Source organism: Onychomys torridus, chromosome 5 (genome assembly GCF_903995425.1).
Source record: "Onychomys torridus chromosome 5, mOncTor1.1, whole genome shotgun sequence".
Classification (NCBI taxonomy): Eukaryota; Metazoa; Chordata; class Mammalia; order Rodentia; family Cricetidae; genus Onychomys; species Onychomys torridus.
This window is the reverse complement of record NC_050447.1, coordinates 84,338,076-84,353,484: the sequence shown is the minus strand read 5'-3', so window position 1 is coordinate 84,353,484 and position 15,409 is coordinate 84,338,076. Positions and strand designations below refer to the sequence as shown.

Genomic DNA, 15,409 nt, shown 5'->3' with positions numbered 1-15,409 from the left:
GATATTTTTAAGAGATGCTGTGTTGTGAGTAAATCGTGTCTTTAGTAAAGCAGACAGTGAGCGGCTCACAGGTGCATAGTCTGGTGGTATTAGGAAATTCTACAGAGGCAAGTGCTATGATGATTTTTGGGGGGAGGGAGGTGTTGGGTGTCCTGATTTTTATATCTTAGAAAGTATAAAACAAAATAAAATGTCCCAAGTGCAAAACATATATCACACAGATAGATGGCACCTTGAGATGTATGCACTGGAAGTCCTGCTGCTGTCCTGCTTGGACTATGGAAGGAGCTTTGGGAGTTTCACTATGGAATTCTAAAGGGCAAACTGAAAGTCCGCTGTTCTGTGTGAAAGGTCACCTGAATCAACTGTGATTACCTTGTCATTTAAGATAGCTACAGAAGTCACACTTGTGGGATGTGATGGTTTTCTGCATTTCTTCCCTTTAGTTCTCTGTATTGGCTAACTTACTTTCCTATTGTATTTATATTATTATTTTATTAATCATTAAATTATTTCATAATTTAAAGGGGAATGTTCTAGGTAGCTTAATATATCATTTTTCTAGTGATGCAATTGTGGCTTTAAATTTTGTTAATTATTTTTATTTAGATATCTTCTTTAAGCATGCTGGGTTTTCTTTTATTTATTTTGAATGCTAATGGGGCTGCAGAAACAGCTCAGTGGTTAAGAATGTGCACTCCTTTTGCAGAAGACTGGAGTTGGATTCCCAGCACCCACATGGGGCAGCTCACAATCCTCTGTAAGCTCAGCTCCAGAGGATCCAGTGCCTTCGTTTGCCCTCTGTAGGCACCTGCATGCACACGGGCATACTCAGAGACACAAATAAAAATTGATTTTGACTGCTTGCTTTGAGAGGCCTTGTCATAGCTAGTATTGATGAGCATTCAGGATGTGTACACCTAGGGCTAGAGTGTCAGGGAAGGAGAGCCTGCGCTTCACTTGTCAGCTAATTTCTGTAAAGCTTTGTTAGTATATTCTCAATGAGAAGTCTTGTAAGTAGGGTCAGCTTTAAAAATAAAATCAAACAGGAAGGTATGTGATCTTATGACTTAATGCTGTGAGTTTAAAGACAGGGAGGGAATTGGTAGATGTTAGTGTCAACCTAGTAATTGGCACTCACATGGGACTAGTGCCTGCAGTTTTCTGCTGGCACATCATTTTCATGTTAGTACTGTCACTGGAGACTGTACAGACTTGTCCTGTGAGTGGCACTTTCTTCCTTGAAAAGGAACCAGGTGTTTTCATGCCTCTCAGTATTCTTCATGCCAAAGAGCAATGGCAGACCAAAAGGAAATGCTGGGCAAGAAGTACATCTTAGCTGAATTTAAATCTCTGTCCAAGTTTTGCCTTTCATGGTGTCTGTGTGTTCAAGTACCATGTGTGCGGATGGACACACAACTTGGGTGCCTTGGAAAAAGACAGTCTTTAATTTGACTTATGAGATGGATGTTTTTGTATTTTGGAATGTTTCTCAACAAACCTGAGTTGGTTTCGGGGGTTGCCTTTAATCCCAGCACTTGGGAGGCAGAGGCAGGCTGATCTCTGTGAGTTGGAAGCCAGCCAGCCTACAAAGCAGATGCCAGGACTGTTACATAGAGAAACACTCTCGAAAAACCACAAAAACAAAACAAAAAAACAGGCAAATCTGAATTGAGAGCCAGTTTTTGATGAAAAAGGAAGCTTGTAATAGTCTTAAAAAGATACTAAAGGTCTTGGGAAACAAGCTGCAGTTTTGATCAGACATGGCTCTTTAAAGAGTGGAACCTATTTATTGCACCTGTGTATCCTGCACTTTTTAATTTCAGTAAGGGTATATGAAGAAGTGGAGAGAAACAACTTAAATTGCTATGTGTGTGTTAGCACCGGAGGTTGGAGTGATGCATGCGTGGAGGAGGTATGCTCACCCATGTGTGTGGTGGCCAGAGGTTAACACACCAGGTTTCTGCCGATATTACTATCTTTTTTTTTTTTTTTTTTTTTAAGGTTTTCAAGACAGCTTTAGGAAATCTCACTTTAAGAGTATTAACTACACATTCAGTGTGGAATTAATAGATTATCTAAGCCGCTGTGGTCTAGAGTTCTTAAGCAAACTTGTTAATGAATTGGTACATGTGGTATTCTAGAAAGCCATTTATTAAAGCTTGAAGTAACAGTTTATAAATTCTTTTCCTTAAGCTGTATGATTGAACATTTTTTTTTGTTTCAGAATATTTTCATAAAACAAAAGAGATAATCTCTGGACAGAAAAGAAAAGGAATTATGGCATGTCTGGAATTTAAACACATAATATAAAACTGTAGACTAGGGATTTATAAAATTTTGGGTCTGTCAGAACCCCCAACTTTTAAACTTAGACTTATACGTATAGTATGTGTTCAATAAGTAAGTCACAGAAGCCCTTTTTTCCAAATCTGTAATTAACCTTTTAAAAACAGATTTTTTTTGTGTGTGTGTGTCTTTGTGTATGTGCAGTGTGTGCGCAAGTGCCCAGGGAGGGCAGAAGACGGTGTTGGATCCTTTGGAGCCAGAGTTTACAGGTTCTTGTGAGCCACTTGCTATGGGTTCTGGGGACCAGACTCAGATCCTCTAGAAAGAGCAGCAAGTGCTCTTTACCACTAAGCCATCTTCCAGCCCCCACTATTAGCTTTTAATCCTTAGAAATGTTAGAACAAAGTATCTTTAGTCATTCTCTGAATGCTGATGATGGAGTTACCATTCAAGTCCCTTGGGAGGGAGATTTGTAATTGTGAATGGCAGAGGACCAGGTCATTGTCCGCTGCTTCATCAGCATAAAATAGCAGCTAAATCTTGCTACCTCAGCATAATGTCCTGTTGGAGAATTGTGTGTGCTTGGCGGATGAACAAAGACAAACTTATTTGTTTTTTTTTTTTTAGCATAACAAAATGACATGTCATCAGTATATATTTGCTTCTTATAGCCATCACCTTTGCTTTTCTTTTTTAAAATACTCCATGGATTTAGAAAAAAGTCAAGGAGGAAATATGATTCACTAAAGTCTGTTACTTATTTTTGTGTATGTGTACACATGGGTGTGTGAGGGTGTACACATCACAGTACACGTGTGGAGGTTAGAGGATAAACTCATCAGCATGGATCTGAACACATATGGTCAGGCTTGCTCAGCGGGTGCTTTTGCCCACTGAGCCATCTTCTGGCCCCCAGCTTAAATTTTAAATTTTACTTAATATAAGTTCATTTGTTGGAAAGTTAAGAATTTTGATTAATTCGAGTATGTTGTATTTTCAACTGTAAGTTTTATGAAACATAAATATGTCATAATGAATCTTTAGGATCTAAATTGAAATATGCTGTAAGATGTAGACTGAGTTTTAAAAACATAAGTTTAAAAGAAACTGGATATATTTTATGTTGAATATGTAAGGAAATGATAATATTTTGGATATGCTAGATTAAATAAATACATTATTAGTATCTTTCATTTTAACCTTTTTAATGTGGTTACTGAAAAATCTTAAGTTTCATACCTGGCTCTTGGTATATTTCTATTCGTGTTTTTCAGATGCACAAGAAACCTGTGTGAACTCTGTTTCTGGAAGCAGAGGCTTGGAGATTTGAGCCAGTTTTCATCCGATTGTGTCCAACCCCAGGCATTTTAGGCTGTTATAGAAACCAAAGCCCCAGGCAGTTAATCTGAAAAATCCAGTTAGGTGAACAGAAGGAAATGAAAGAAACGCACTCTGCTGTGAGCCACACCCCGAGCTTTGTAGTTTTATGCATGGTTTGCTGGGAATGAGACTTCAGAGGTCAAGATTTCAAGATAAAGAGAGTAGCTTGGGCTTGCTCATAGGATTGAGTAGCAAGGGGCGGAGAGCGTTGAACAAGGAGCGCTGAGTGAGTGGAAGCAGCAAGGAATGGGAGTGCTTAAGAGCTTGAACTTCTGCCGTGGGGTCTGGACTTAGTTACGCACGTGAGTAAGAAGGAGCGTGTTTCTAGAAATGAGAAACCTAATCTGTGGAGATTAGCTAGTGGTACTACGGAGATTGGACAAGACAAAGAAATGGGGTCAGTAGACACCTCACACCTCACTGCAGGTAGTTGTAGTCATTCCAGCAAAAGGAAGAGGCCTACACTAGGTAGTTACTTTGGGTGGGAAGAATTGAACTGTTGTTATAATGGGAAAATAGTAAAGCTGTTAGTCACAGAATGACTTCAGGTAATGAGGTTATGTGATTGACAAGTGCAGTGAGGTAGGATTCCGTGGAAGAGGGTTGAGACAGAGTACACAGTGAGTGTGCAGTATATGTAAACTGTCAGCCATAGTGTGTGTTCAGACTTTACCTGTGGCTCAGGAAGAGAGATGTGTTGGAGGGAAAGATGTTGGTCTTGCTGAAGAAATGGTGATAGGTAAGATTTCCCATGAAGACTGTAAAGACAGGAAGAGGAATTGATTTTAGACTGATTTCCACTGTAGCTTCCTGGTTTAACAGGCTTCCTTAGTTGTATAAAAGTAGCTTTCACCTAGGAAGGTGATGAATGCTTATCTGCATAGATGCTAGGCTTTGAAGATGAAGGGATAAGCCAGGCAGACCTCTGCCTTAGAGGTAATTGAGTTCTGGAGGGAAAAGCAGACAAGGAAATCTGGGCTGAGAGTGGTATATTAAGCGCCCTTACAGTCAGCTATAGAGCAGTGAAGCTGGAGGAAAGGGTGCTTGTCAGGGCATAAGTAGGAGCGCCCAGGGTGTCTTGAGCTGAAGGGAGAGTTTTCTTTCATTCCTTTCAGTTAAACTGACTGGATAAGCTTCCCGACTGGAAGGAAGCTAACATGACAGTGATGTGTTGGTCTTGTACAGCCACTTCCCCGGGCTTTCGTTTCTGTTGGGGCATGTTGACAGTGTTAGCAATTTGCGCCTGTTACTGGGGGTTAATAGCTCATAAATGGCTTCATTAGTTTGTTGTAGGATTTCTAGACATGAGCATTTATTGTGTTTCAGAATTCCTTCTTGGGACCTCTTTGTTAGTGGTGCTTAAATATTAAATAAGTAAACAAGAATAGCAGTGTGCTGTGCAGAGCTTGGAGCCTCGGTGAGGCTACTGTACTTTAAGGTAGTGTTTGGATTTATAAGTTTATATTTCAGAATCATTAAATGGGTACCATGCTGTTTTTTTCTAATAGTTGCCTTAGGGGAAAAACTTTGCTTTGGAGTTAAAGTTGATAGTTGATTTTTAGTTTTGGGAAAAAAACAAAAACAAAAACAGGTTTAGCCATGTTTTTACTGTTGGCTGCTTAGTATGTTTTGTTTTGTTCCCTATTGTCCTATTAACTGGCCCAATGTAAAAAAAAAAGTTGTAGCAAAAAAAGACAAAAAACAAAACTTGTTCAAAGTAACTAAATAATAAAAGACATATACACACTTTTGTTCATCTGTCTGCTTTAGTTTCAATAGTATCTCACTGTAATCCTGGCTATTCTGAAGCTCACTATGAGGACTAGGCTGGCCTTGAATTTGAGGTATTCCTCTTGCCCTTGTACTGGGATTATAAATCTGCGCCGCTTTTACTGGTGCACGCACACATGCACGCACATGTTTTTGTTGCATGAATTAGAGTTAAAAAATAATTTAAATTCAGTTTTGGAGCATAGTCCTTACCTCCCTCATCCCCATCCTAAATCAATATGATTATTGGCTATAAGGATTTATCCTACTTGGTAGTATATTTCTGCATTTCTAGTAAGGTAAAGATTTAAGGATTATGCTGAGTAGCATATATTGTTTAATAAATGAGGTGTTTCTCCTTGGCTGACTTGGATTCTGTCATTCTCTGAAGTTTATTCTAATACAGTTCTTAAGTTGACGTCAAAGGTAAAAGACAAATAGTACTTGCTGCATTGACATAGAACTGGAGACGAGTTTAGATATGCTTCCCAGAGTTCCTTCCTGGGTATCCTTTAAGGGTAAAGTAGGACAGGCCAAGTCTTTTTAAATGTAAAATCGGGTCATGAGCAGTGGTACTAGTCCCAACTCAGTTGTTAATTAACGACAGATATAGCATATACAATTAACTTAGTTTTTTTGTTCTCCTTTTAAAGGTTGATTTTTTTTTTTTTTTTTTGCATGAAAAACTCACCTTTGTTTGTTGATGACAATATACAAACAGGGTTTTTCTTATAAATGTTAGAAAACTAATCTTACTTTGATTCATATATTCTGAATGATTGTTAATTCTTGCTTTGATTCCTGTGTAGGAAGAGGCAGCTAGAGTGTAGACTGAAGATTTGTGCTTAAATATTTGATTTTTAGATCAAGGGGACTAAGTCCACTGATTGAGTTTAATCGGTCTTCTGAACAGTGTTGTATATGATAATTTATACATGTAGGCTCTTGACTGCTCCCACCACTGTTTGTAATTCTGTGATCCAGCACAAGAATTGTAACACCCCTAAGTGACTGATACAGATGCTGCGTTGACTGCCCTTAGGGAAACTCTAGTTGTTACTGTGTTAATCCTGACCTAGCGGGTGCTCGTGTCCCTAGACTCTGGTTCCTAAGCAAGCTCTGTGGGTAATCATCCTCATGCTGATAACGTCAGGAGATGAAAAGTAGAGAAGGTCTACCTATTACTCAGAGAAAACTGTTTGGGTTTTCTTCATGCTTTCTCATTTTTAGATGGGACTTACTGTGAAGTTTTATGTTCTGTTTTCCTTATCCTCATAATTTTGCTGTTTTAAACCAATTACACATGGTCTTTTCAAAGCTTATATAATATTACTAAATAGTACTAACCAATGGGTCTTTGTTCTTAGGTATTCAGTTTTACTCTGCTAAGTAACAGTACAGTGAACATCTTTGTTAGGAAAGGATTTTCTGTAACTGGAATTTTTATTTTTATTTTTGTAAAGGATTCTAAAAATATTTCTAGAAGTCTTTTTTTTTAAAAAAGATTTATTTATTTATATGTATACATTGTTCTGCCTGCATATATGGCTGCAGGCCAGAAGAGGGCGCCAGATCTCATTACAGATGGTTGTGACCCACCATGTGGTTGCTGGGTATTGAACTCAGGACCTTTGGAAGAGCAGTCAGTACTCTTAATCTCTGAGCTATCTCTCCAGGCCTAGAAGTCTTATCAAAGGAATTATTTAAAAAATTTATATTTATATATATATATATACCGAGGGCTGGAGAGATGGCACAGTGCTGTAAAGCACTTGCTACTTTTGTAGAGGACCCAGGTTCGATTCTGGGACTTACATGGCAGCTCCAGTACTGGGGGATCTGACACCCTCTTCTGGTCTCCAAGGGCACTGCACACATGTGGCATAGACATACAATCAGACGAAACACCCATACATATAAAGTAAATAATAATTTTAGCTGGGTGTGGTGGCACACGACTTTAATCCCAGCACTTGGGAGGCAGAAGCAGGCAGATATCTTGAGTTTGAGGTCAGCCCGGTTGACAGAGCAAGTTCCAGGACAGCAAGGACCACACAGAGAAACCCGTTTTGAGCCTCCCACCCCTAAGTAATTATTTCATCTGTGTGCTCATGGACATGCTGTGTAGGCACCTGAGCCACTGTGCACATGCAGAGGTCAGAGCACAGTTTTGAGGAGTCACTTCACACTCCAGAATCAAACGTAGGCTTGCTAGGTTCACACAGCAAACACTTCTGCCCTCTGAGCCGAGCCCTCTCACCAGCTCTCTAGAAGTTCGTGAAGCATCCTGACCAGCTGCTTCCAGAGTGTTTCTGTACCCACGTAGTAATAGAAGAGAACCAATCCCTGCAAGCTGCCCTCTGACCTCCACGGCACAAGCACATTCAAATACACAAATAGATAAAATTAAATGTGTATATGTGTTCGCTAGACAAAATAGTACATTATTAATCCTTGCTGCTTGGGTACATAATGAAAAATTATTTTGATATTTTATACTAAGTATTTATTTATACCAAGAATTTATTTTTTCAGGAGTTATCAAAATAGTTTGGATGATTTATTTATTTATTTATTTTGGTTTTTTGAGGCAGGGTTTCTCTGTGTAGTTTTGGTGCCTTCCCTGGAACTCACACAGATCCTCCTGCCTCTGCCTCCCGAGTGCTGGGATTAAAGGCGTGCGCCACTACTGCCCAGCAGTTTGGATGATTTAAAGGATGGTAATTCCTTTAAATTTTCCTATTAGTTTAGGAAGTTGATAGCAAATATATGTAGTTCTTTGATGTTTGAGACTCAGAATTACACAAATTTTGGGTTCTGTTCTTTTTCTATACACTCTGAAAACTGAAGACTTAAGCCTAGTGTGGTGGCACATGCCTCTTATCTCAGTACTCTGGGAGACTGAGGCAGGAGGATTGCTGTGAGTTCAAGACCATGCAGGGTTACATAGTTCAGTTCAAGACCATTGTGGACACACAGTGAAATACCACTTCAAAAACTGAAACTAGGAGCTGGAGAGAGGCTCAGCAGTTAGAGTGCTTGCTGTGGAATCTTGAGGACCTAAATTCAGATGTTCACATCCACACAAGCTGGATACACATGGATAACCCCAGTTCTAAGGTAGGCAGAAGCATGAGAATTTCTGGGACTTGTTGGCTTCCAGTCTAGCCAATAAAATGTGAGCTCCAGGTTTAGGGAGAGGTTGCCTCAAAGAACTGGGTAAGTGAATAGTGGAGGACACTCAATACCGTCTTCCGTCTCTTACACCTAATACGGGTGCATGCACCCTACCTCCATCCATGATATGCATATATACTCACCCCCACAGTAAATGAGTAATCTTAAAAGAGCAAGTAGATTATGAATATGGAATAAACTGATTAAACAGGGCTAATATTTCTCCTAGAGACTCTGTGTGTGGGGTATGCATGTGTGTTATATGCATGTGCACTTGTCTGTGTGGGTCCGTGTGAAGATCAGAGGCTGGCACTGGAATCTCTCCCAATCATCTTTCCATCTTATTCTGAGACAAGTTCTCAGTGAACCTGGGAGCTCACTGCTTAGGCTGAGCTTACTGCCTGTGAGCCCCAGCTCTACCTGTCTCTGATCCACAGTGATGAAGTTACATGTGTGTCGCCTTTCATGTGGGGCTGGGGACCAGAACTTAGGTCCTCTTACTTAGGTCCACTTGCTCTGCGAGTGGTAGGCCAGATGCTCCAGGCCGATAGCTGACTTTGTGATATGTTGATTGCTGAGTCAGGTGACTTCCAGCCCTGCATGGTAAGGTTTATGGGTTTGACACTGTGGAGCATCGTCAAGAAGCTCCTCCTTGGGCTAGGCTCTCCTTCAACTTGGTACTCCAGACTTTGTTAACTACCATGGGAGGCCTTACCCACTCTGAGGAGTGGATGGGGGTAGAGTGGGAGGGAGGTAAGGAGGCGGGAGAAGGGAAGGGAGGGGGAACTGGGGTTGGTATGTAAAATGGAAAAATTTTTAATAAATAAAAAAAAATGTAAAAAAAAAAAAAAAGAAGAAGCAGCAGCTTCTTTGTCTTTCCAGTGCAGCATTTTGCTGTAGAAATCCCTTACTCCTTATCCCCCCTCACTGGATACTTTTGCCAGGTCTCATCTGTTACCAGAAGTTACTACCCCTTAGACCATTGATAGCTTTGAATTTGAGTTTGAATAGCCCGTCCTCACTTGTTCCTGTCTTCTCAGTTTTCTGTGGTTCTCTTGTATGTGCTTCTGACTTACTGACCCAGTATCTTTATGTTTATAATTTTTGCCCAATTTTGCCCTCAGCTCCCAGCTGATGTATCTAGTCTAAGCATTTCCAGTTTGGACATTTATATAATCCAAGGAATGTCTCCTTTTCTTTCCTCTTGCTGTACTGTTCTCCATTGTGACATTAATCTATAATTTAAAAATGTAAAGCAAACTATTTCACATCAATGTAACATCTCTATGATAATTTTACCTGGTTATATCTGGACTCCAGTCCCACTTGTGCATTCCCACCATTTTTATTGCAGCTCTCCTCATCTTCTTTCCGTGCTATTGGTACCCACCTTCCAGCTGATCTCCTGAGAGGGGTGTAGGGGAGGGAGACACTGTCTGTCTCTCTCCTTCCTCCCTTCCCTTTGATAGGGTTGTCCAGGCTGAATTTGAACTTGCTATGTAGCTGCGGATAACTTTGAACTCTTGAACCTGCCTCCTCCCAACTGCTGGGATTATAGGCATACATCACCACATTTGATTTTGTGCTGTGCTGGGAATCAAATCCAGGGCTTTGTGTATGCTAGGCAAGCACTCTGCCATGAGGTACATCCAATATTTGCATTCCTTTTAATGTTATAATAGTTTAGATGTTTTTTTTTCTGGCTTAAAGCCTTGGTAATTCCTAAATACCATATTGGATGGCATCTATGGTAGTTCTTTTTTCTCTTTAAGGGCACTATATTGAGAGTTGAACTTACAGATTTGTGCATGCTAGACAAGTACTTTTGAGTTACACCATTAGCAACATTAATGCTTTTAAACATGGCACATAGGGCTATCTTTATTCTTGTTCTCCTTAGGTTTTCCCCTTGCTACTCTATCACACTCTTTGTGGGTTAGTATGAGTCTGTGACAGGGTGACAGGTGCCATTCTGTCTCCCCTGCCTTTTTTTTTTTTTTTTTTTTGTCCTGGAACTCATTGTGAAGACCGAGCTGGCCTCAAACTCAGAGATCCCCCTACCTCCTTCTCCTGAATTCTGGGGTCAAGGTAAGTGCCACTACATCCAGCTTCCTGCCATACTGTTTTCTTCACCTGTTTCTGCTGCCTCCCAGCCAGCTCCCTTTAATTTTTTCATCCCAAAGGCCTACTCACTCATGCTCAGGATGCTTCTTTTTGCTCCCATAAGTACCTGTCCCCGTGTAGTCTCAACATTGTCTATTATTTATTCAAATGATTACTTTCACTGTTCTTAACTCTGTTCTGAGATCCTAGAAGACAGAATTTTTATTTGTGTTTGTACATGATGCTCAATTCATTTGGAGATGTTTCTCAGATAGGGGCACAGCTGGTCGTCTTTCTCCTCAATCTAGAAATGATTGCTCTGTTACCTAAGCAGTTCCAGTTCCTTAGTTTTGGGTTTGGACATTGTTCAGATAATTTTGTTATCTGCTGAGTTCTAATGTACTAACCATACTACCCCCTGAAATTGTATATTAATTTGTAGAGAATTACATGTAACTTAGTTTTGAAATAGGAACGGGGGTTTGTGTCTGTTTACGTTTCTGTGTGCTGAGGAATGATTGTGTGGTTTTGCAATTCTAAGCACACACTATATACCACTGAGCCTGTCCTTGGAGGAAAATTTTCTATGTATTCTCATTTGGTTTTTAAGATTTGTTTCTAAGTAGTTAACTCTTTGTTTTCCTAAAGTGATGGATGTTTCTTTTTCCAATTACATTTTTCAATTATATTCTAATTATTTATTGAATTGAGAGTGATTGGATTATCATGTATCTGATTAAGAATATAAAAATATAGTTTAAAAACTGTCTAGGAGCTGGAGAGGTGGTCTTCCAGAGGACTCACTCATTTCCCACCACCTTCACTGGGCAGCCCACAACACTTGTAACTCCAGCTTCAGGGAGTCCGACACCTCCTACTAGCATCATGTACATACACAGAAATAAATCTTAATTGCCTAAAATCTTAGAATTTTATAGCTAAAGGAAACCTTAGTGGTTAGTCCCACCCTTTCATTTATGGGTTAAATATTTCACTTTTGGATAGGTGAAGTGGTCTCACCAGTGTAGTACAACCTCTGTTCAACAGATCTTGAATAGAGCCCACAGCTGTCAGTTAATTAACTATTGCTTTCGACGGGAGGGCTATCTGTCAAACACATTTTGGATTCTGTCTGAAGGTACTTATATTTTAAAACTGGCTGTGAATATTAAATCAGCATTTATGCCCATGCTTTTATATATTTTCATTTTTCCTTTAAATTTCTTGGTCATTTTCATGTATTGTTTTGAAATACTTACTTGCTCATTTGTTTCTGTAGTGCTGACAATTCGACCTTGAACATTCTGGGCAAAGGGTGTATCACAGAGCTACAACCCCAGCTCTTGATATTGTCCCAAGTTTTGGAATACATTAGTATTGTTATTTTTAAGTCTCTTAATGTCATTTCAATTTGTAAAATGTTATGCCATTTTAAACATGAAATTTAAATTTTATTTTACAGGCAACCACACCCCCTAATCAAGGCAGGCCAGATTCTCCAGTATATGCTAACCTGCAGGAACTGAAAATATCACAGTCTGCTCTCCCTCCACTTCCTGGCAGCCCAGCAATTCAAGTTAATGGAGAATGGGAAACTCACAAAGACAGTTCAGGCCGTTGCTACTACTATAATCGTGCAACCCAGGAGCGAACCTGGAAACCACCCCGATGGGCTCGGGATCCTGGCACAAGCCGAGATTTCCAGAGCCCAGGAGAGCAAGAGGTAGGAGGAAAGTAGAGGCACCCAGTAAGGCTCCCAGTTTTTGTTCATTATTCAGAAATAAAAGTTTAGTTTCTTGGTGTCAGTGTGGTAGAACACTTTTATCTCTAGATACTAAACCTTTTCCCAGGCTTCTTTCTAACCTCTAACTATTGCACAGATGCTGGGTTTAAAGAGCATTCGATGGTTCCTGGGCTGGGTTAGAGCTGTCTTCTGCTCGGTCCTCTCTTTACTGCATCAGGAGGCACCAGCACAGCAGATGTGGGCACTTGGGCTCCCAACGCTTGGGGGATTGGGGCCCAAAAATCACAGTCAGGGCCAGTCCTGGCTGCATATCAAGTTTGAGGCTGGACCATCTCAATAGCTCCCTCACCCCCAAAAGTATGCTTTTTGCATAAGTCAATAAAAAAGAAAGAACATACATGACTAGACCTAGCCAGAGAAGTAAAAACAAAGTTACTTATCAAAGCAATCACCTTCTTTTCCTTGTTAGTTTTCTGTGACCATCAAACTCCTGCATGTTTTTCTGTCAGTGGGATACAAGGTGACCTTTTAATTCTGATTAAGGGAAGTCATAATTCCCTTGCTGTGGTAGGGTTTGTTGAATGTGGGGATAATTCCCTCACAACCCCTTTCTCCTAGGGGTAGATGACTTGTTCCTTCTCCTGCTTTCCTCTCCCCTCACCACAGGCTCTTAGAGAGACGTGATTAGTTCACATTTTAGCAAAGTACTTGGTTTTTGTAGCTTAGATGTGTGGGTAATAGGTGGCTGAAATTGGTGGGATGCAGTGAAGCCCCACCATTTTGTGCCGGGCCATCCACAGGGACACTGGGTCTCACAGCTAGCTACAGGGTAAGTGCTGAGCTCCAGGAGGAGCTGGGTCACCTGTCCTGCATTTAGCAGAACCTAAGAGCTTTGTAGCTAGGCCTCCCTTCTTGCCCTACTTTTCAATGGGCTATTCATAGTTCTCTTTTGTGGTGACTTGCACTTTTAATGTCTACAAACGAGAATAAAAATAGAAAGACCATAGCAAAACTGTTCATCTACACTGAGAAAACTAGGAAACTTGTGTCTGGATTACAGCTCTTGAAAGATTTGAAAAGAAACCATCTTGTATATCAGTAGTGAAATCTTTATAATTATTAAGGAAAGGTTAAATTACAGAATAGTAGACAAATTTAGATATACACAGGAAATATCTATGCATTTCTTGCCTTTCTAATTTTGTGAATGAAAATAATTTGTCTAGTAGGGTCTCAACTTAAACTTTCAGTACAGTAGTGTAAGAATAGGTATTTTCAGAGTTTCTGGAGTGTATCTTTTATCACCTCCCTAGAAAAGGGCGCTCATGGAGGTAAAAGTGAGACTCTGTATCTGAAAATGTCTTGTTCTGCTTTTGCATTTAACTAATCAAAGGCCCGAGTATAGAATTATAGGTTGGAAATGACCTTTTCTCTCAATTACAAGGTGGTGTGAACTTCACTTGAATTGGATATCTGGGTCAATTGCTTTCTCCCCTGTTAGACAGACCCTTTGGGCCTTTCCCTATGGACTGACTGGTCTCCGTAGAGGTCTTCAGTTCTTCTGCCTACAACATGGGGGCTTCCAGAGTGTCCATGTCAGCATTCAGTTCTCAGATACTTCCTTGGTACCTGACCTTCACCCCAGTTCTAGTGCTGTTAGTTCCTGAACCATCTCCCAAATCCTGCTGCGGAGAGCTCACTGTTCTCCGCTGCCCCCACTCACTTGCCTGCCTGTTTAGACCCTGCTCTCTTCTGCATGGCTAGTTGAGGTGTTTTATCTGCAGGCTCTGTTCTTCCTGTTCTTGTGGGAGTGTTATCTTTGTAGACATAATTCACTGCAGTTATTTTTGTAAAATTTGTAAGAAAGTAAGCGATCTCGCCTCTGTCTTACTTCAGAGCAGTGGTTCTCAACCTTCCTAATGTTGCCATCCTTTAATACAGTTCCTCATGTTGTAGTGACCCCCAACCATAAAATTATTTTCATTGCTACTTCATAACTGTAATTTTCTACTGTTATGAATCCTAATGTAAATATCTGATAGGCAGGATATCTAATATACGACTCCCTTAAGGGATCACAACCTACAGGTTGAGAACTGCTGCTTTAGAAACTTATCTGGTGGTTTTCTTAGAACAGTGGTTCATACGTGGTGACAGTGCTCTGCAGAACAAGTGTGCTTTCCAGGACCTTTCTGTAGACTGATTATCACAGTGAGGGAGGAACTATTGTGCAGAGGCCAGAGGTTCTGCTGCTGCCTAACGGCACATGACAGTGGGTCATAGCAAAAGCTGTCTGGCCTGAGGACAGCAGTGCTGCTGCCACTGCTGCCCTGGGCATGCACCATGTCTGCTTTATCACCGGCTGACCTTTATGTGTGCACCGGCCCCCTTAAAGCCAGCTGTTACATGCTCTTGTTGCTGCGTATTTTATTTCTGTGTGTAGTTTCTCTGTTGTGTATTACAACTCAACAATTCATTCTCAATTTTATTTTTTCCCTCAAATTTCTTCCGATTTCAGTACATGCTTTTAAATTTCCTTGTGAGCTTTTCTTAGTGATAGAATTTTTTAATTTTTAATTTTTTGGTCTGGAAAGTGTGTGTGTGTGTGTGTGTGTGTGTGTGTGTGTGTGTGTGTGTGTGTGATTTTTTTACTGGCATATTTAGCAAACACAGTGTTGAGTTACTTTTATTTAAAGGACTTCTACATACAGTTCCACGTTGGCTGTTAACTTGGTTATTTTTGATTTGCTAATTTCATTGTTCTCATGTTTTCTGGCTTCCTTTGTTGATACTGAAAACTCAGCTGTCATTTTATCCTAGAAAGAGTAGTCTGTCTTTTCTTGCTAGTTGCTCAGATTTACTTTTCTGTCATCTCATTAGGATGTGAATGGTGAAGCTGCCATTGATAATCATCTTTCTGTTGTGACACCACATTGCAGAAAACCA

The 15,409-nt window shown here is 40.3% G+C and overlaps 1 protein-coding gene across 6 annotated transcripts in view; it reads left to right on the top strand.

The window, feature by feature from the left end:
• The window catches only part of Arhgap12 (Rho GTPase activating protein 12), a 111,525-nt gene that overhangs the window by 57,104 nt on the left and 39,012 nt on the right, over positions 1–15,409 (top strand). For 5 of the 6 annotated variants that reach the window (XM_036187616.1, XM_036187614.1, XM_036187618.1 and 2 more), the window contains one exon: positions 12,182–12,442. The exons of the other annotated variant lie outside the window; for it this stretch is intronic. In XM_036187616.1, the coding sequence (XP_036043509.1) occupies positions 12,182–12,442 (261 nt within the window). The remainder of the gene's footprint in view (positions 1–12,181; positions 12,443–15,409) is intronic. 6 annotated transcript variants of the gene reach the window in all.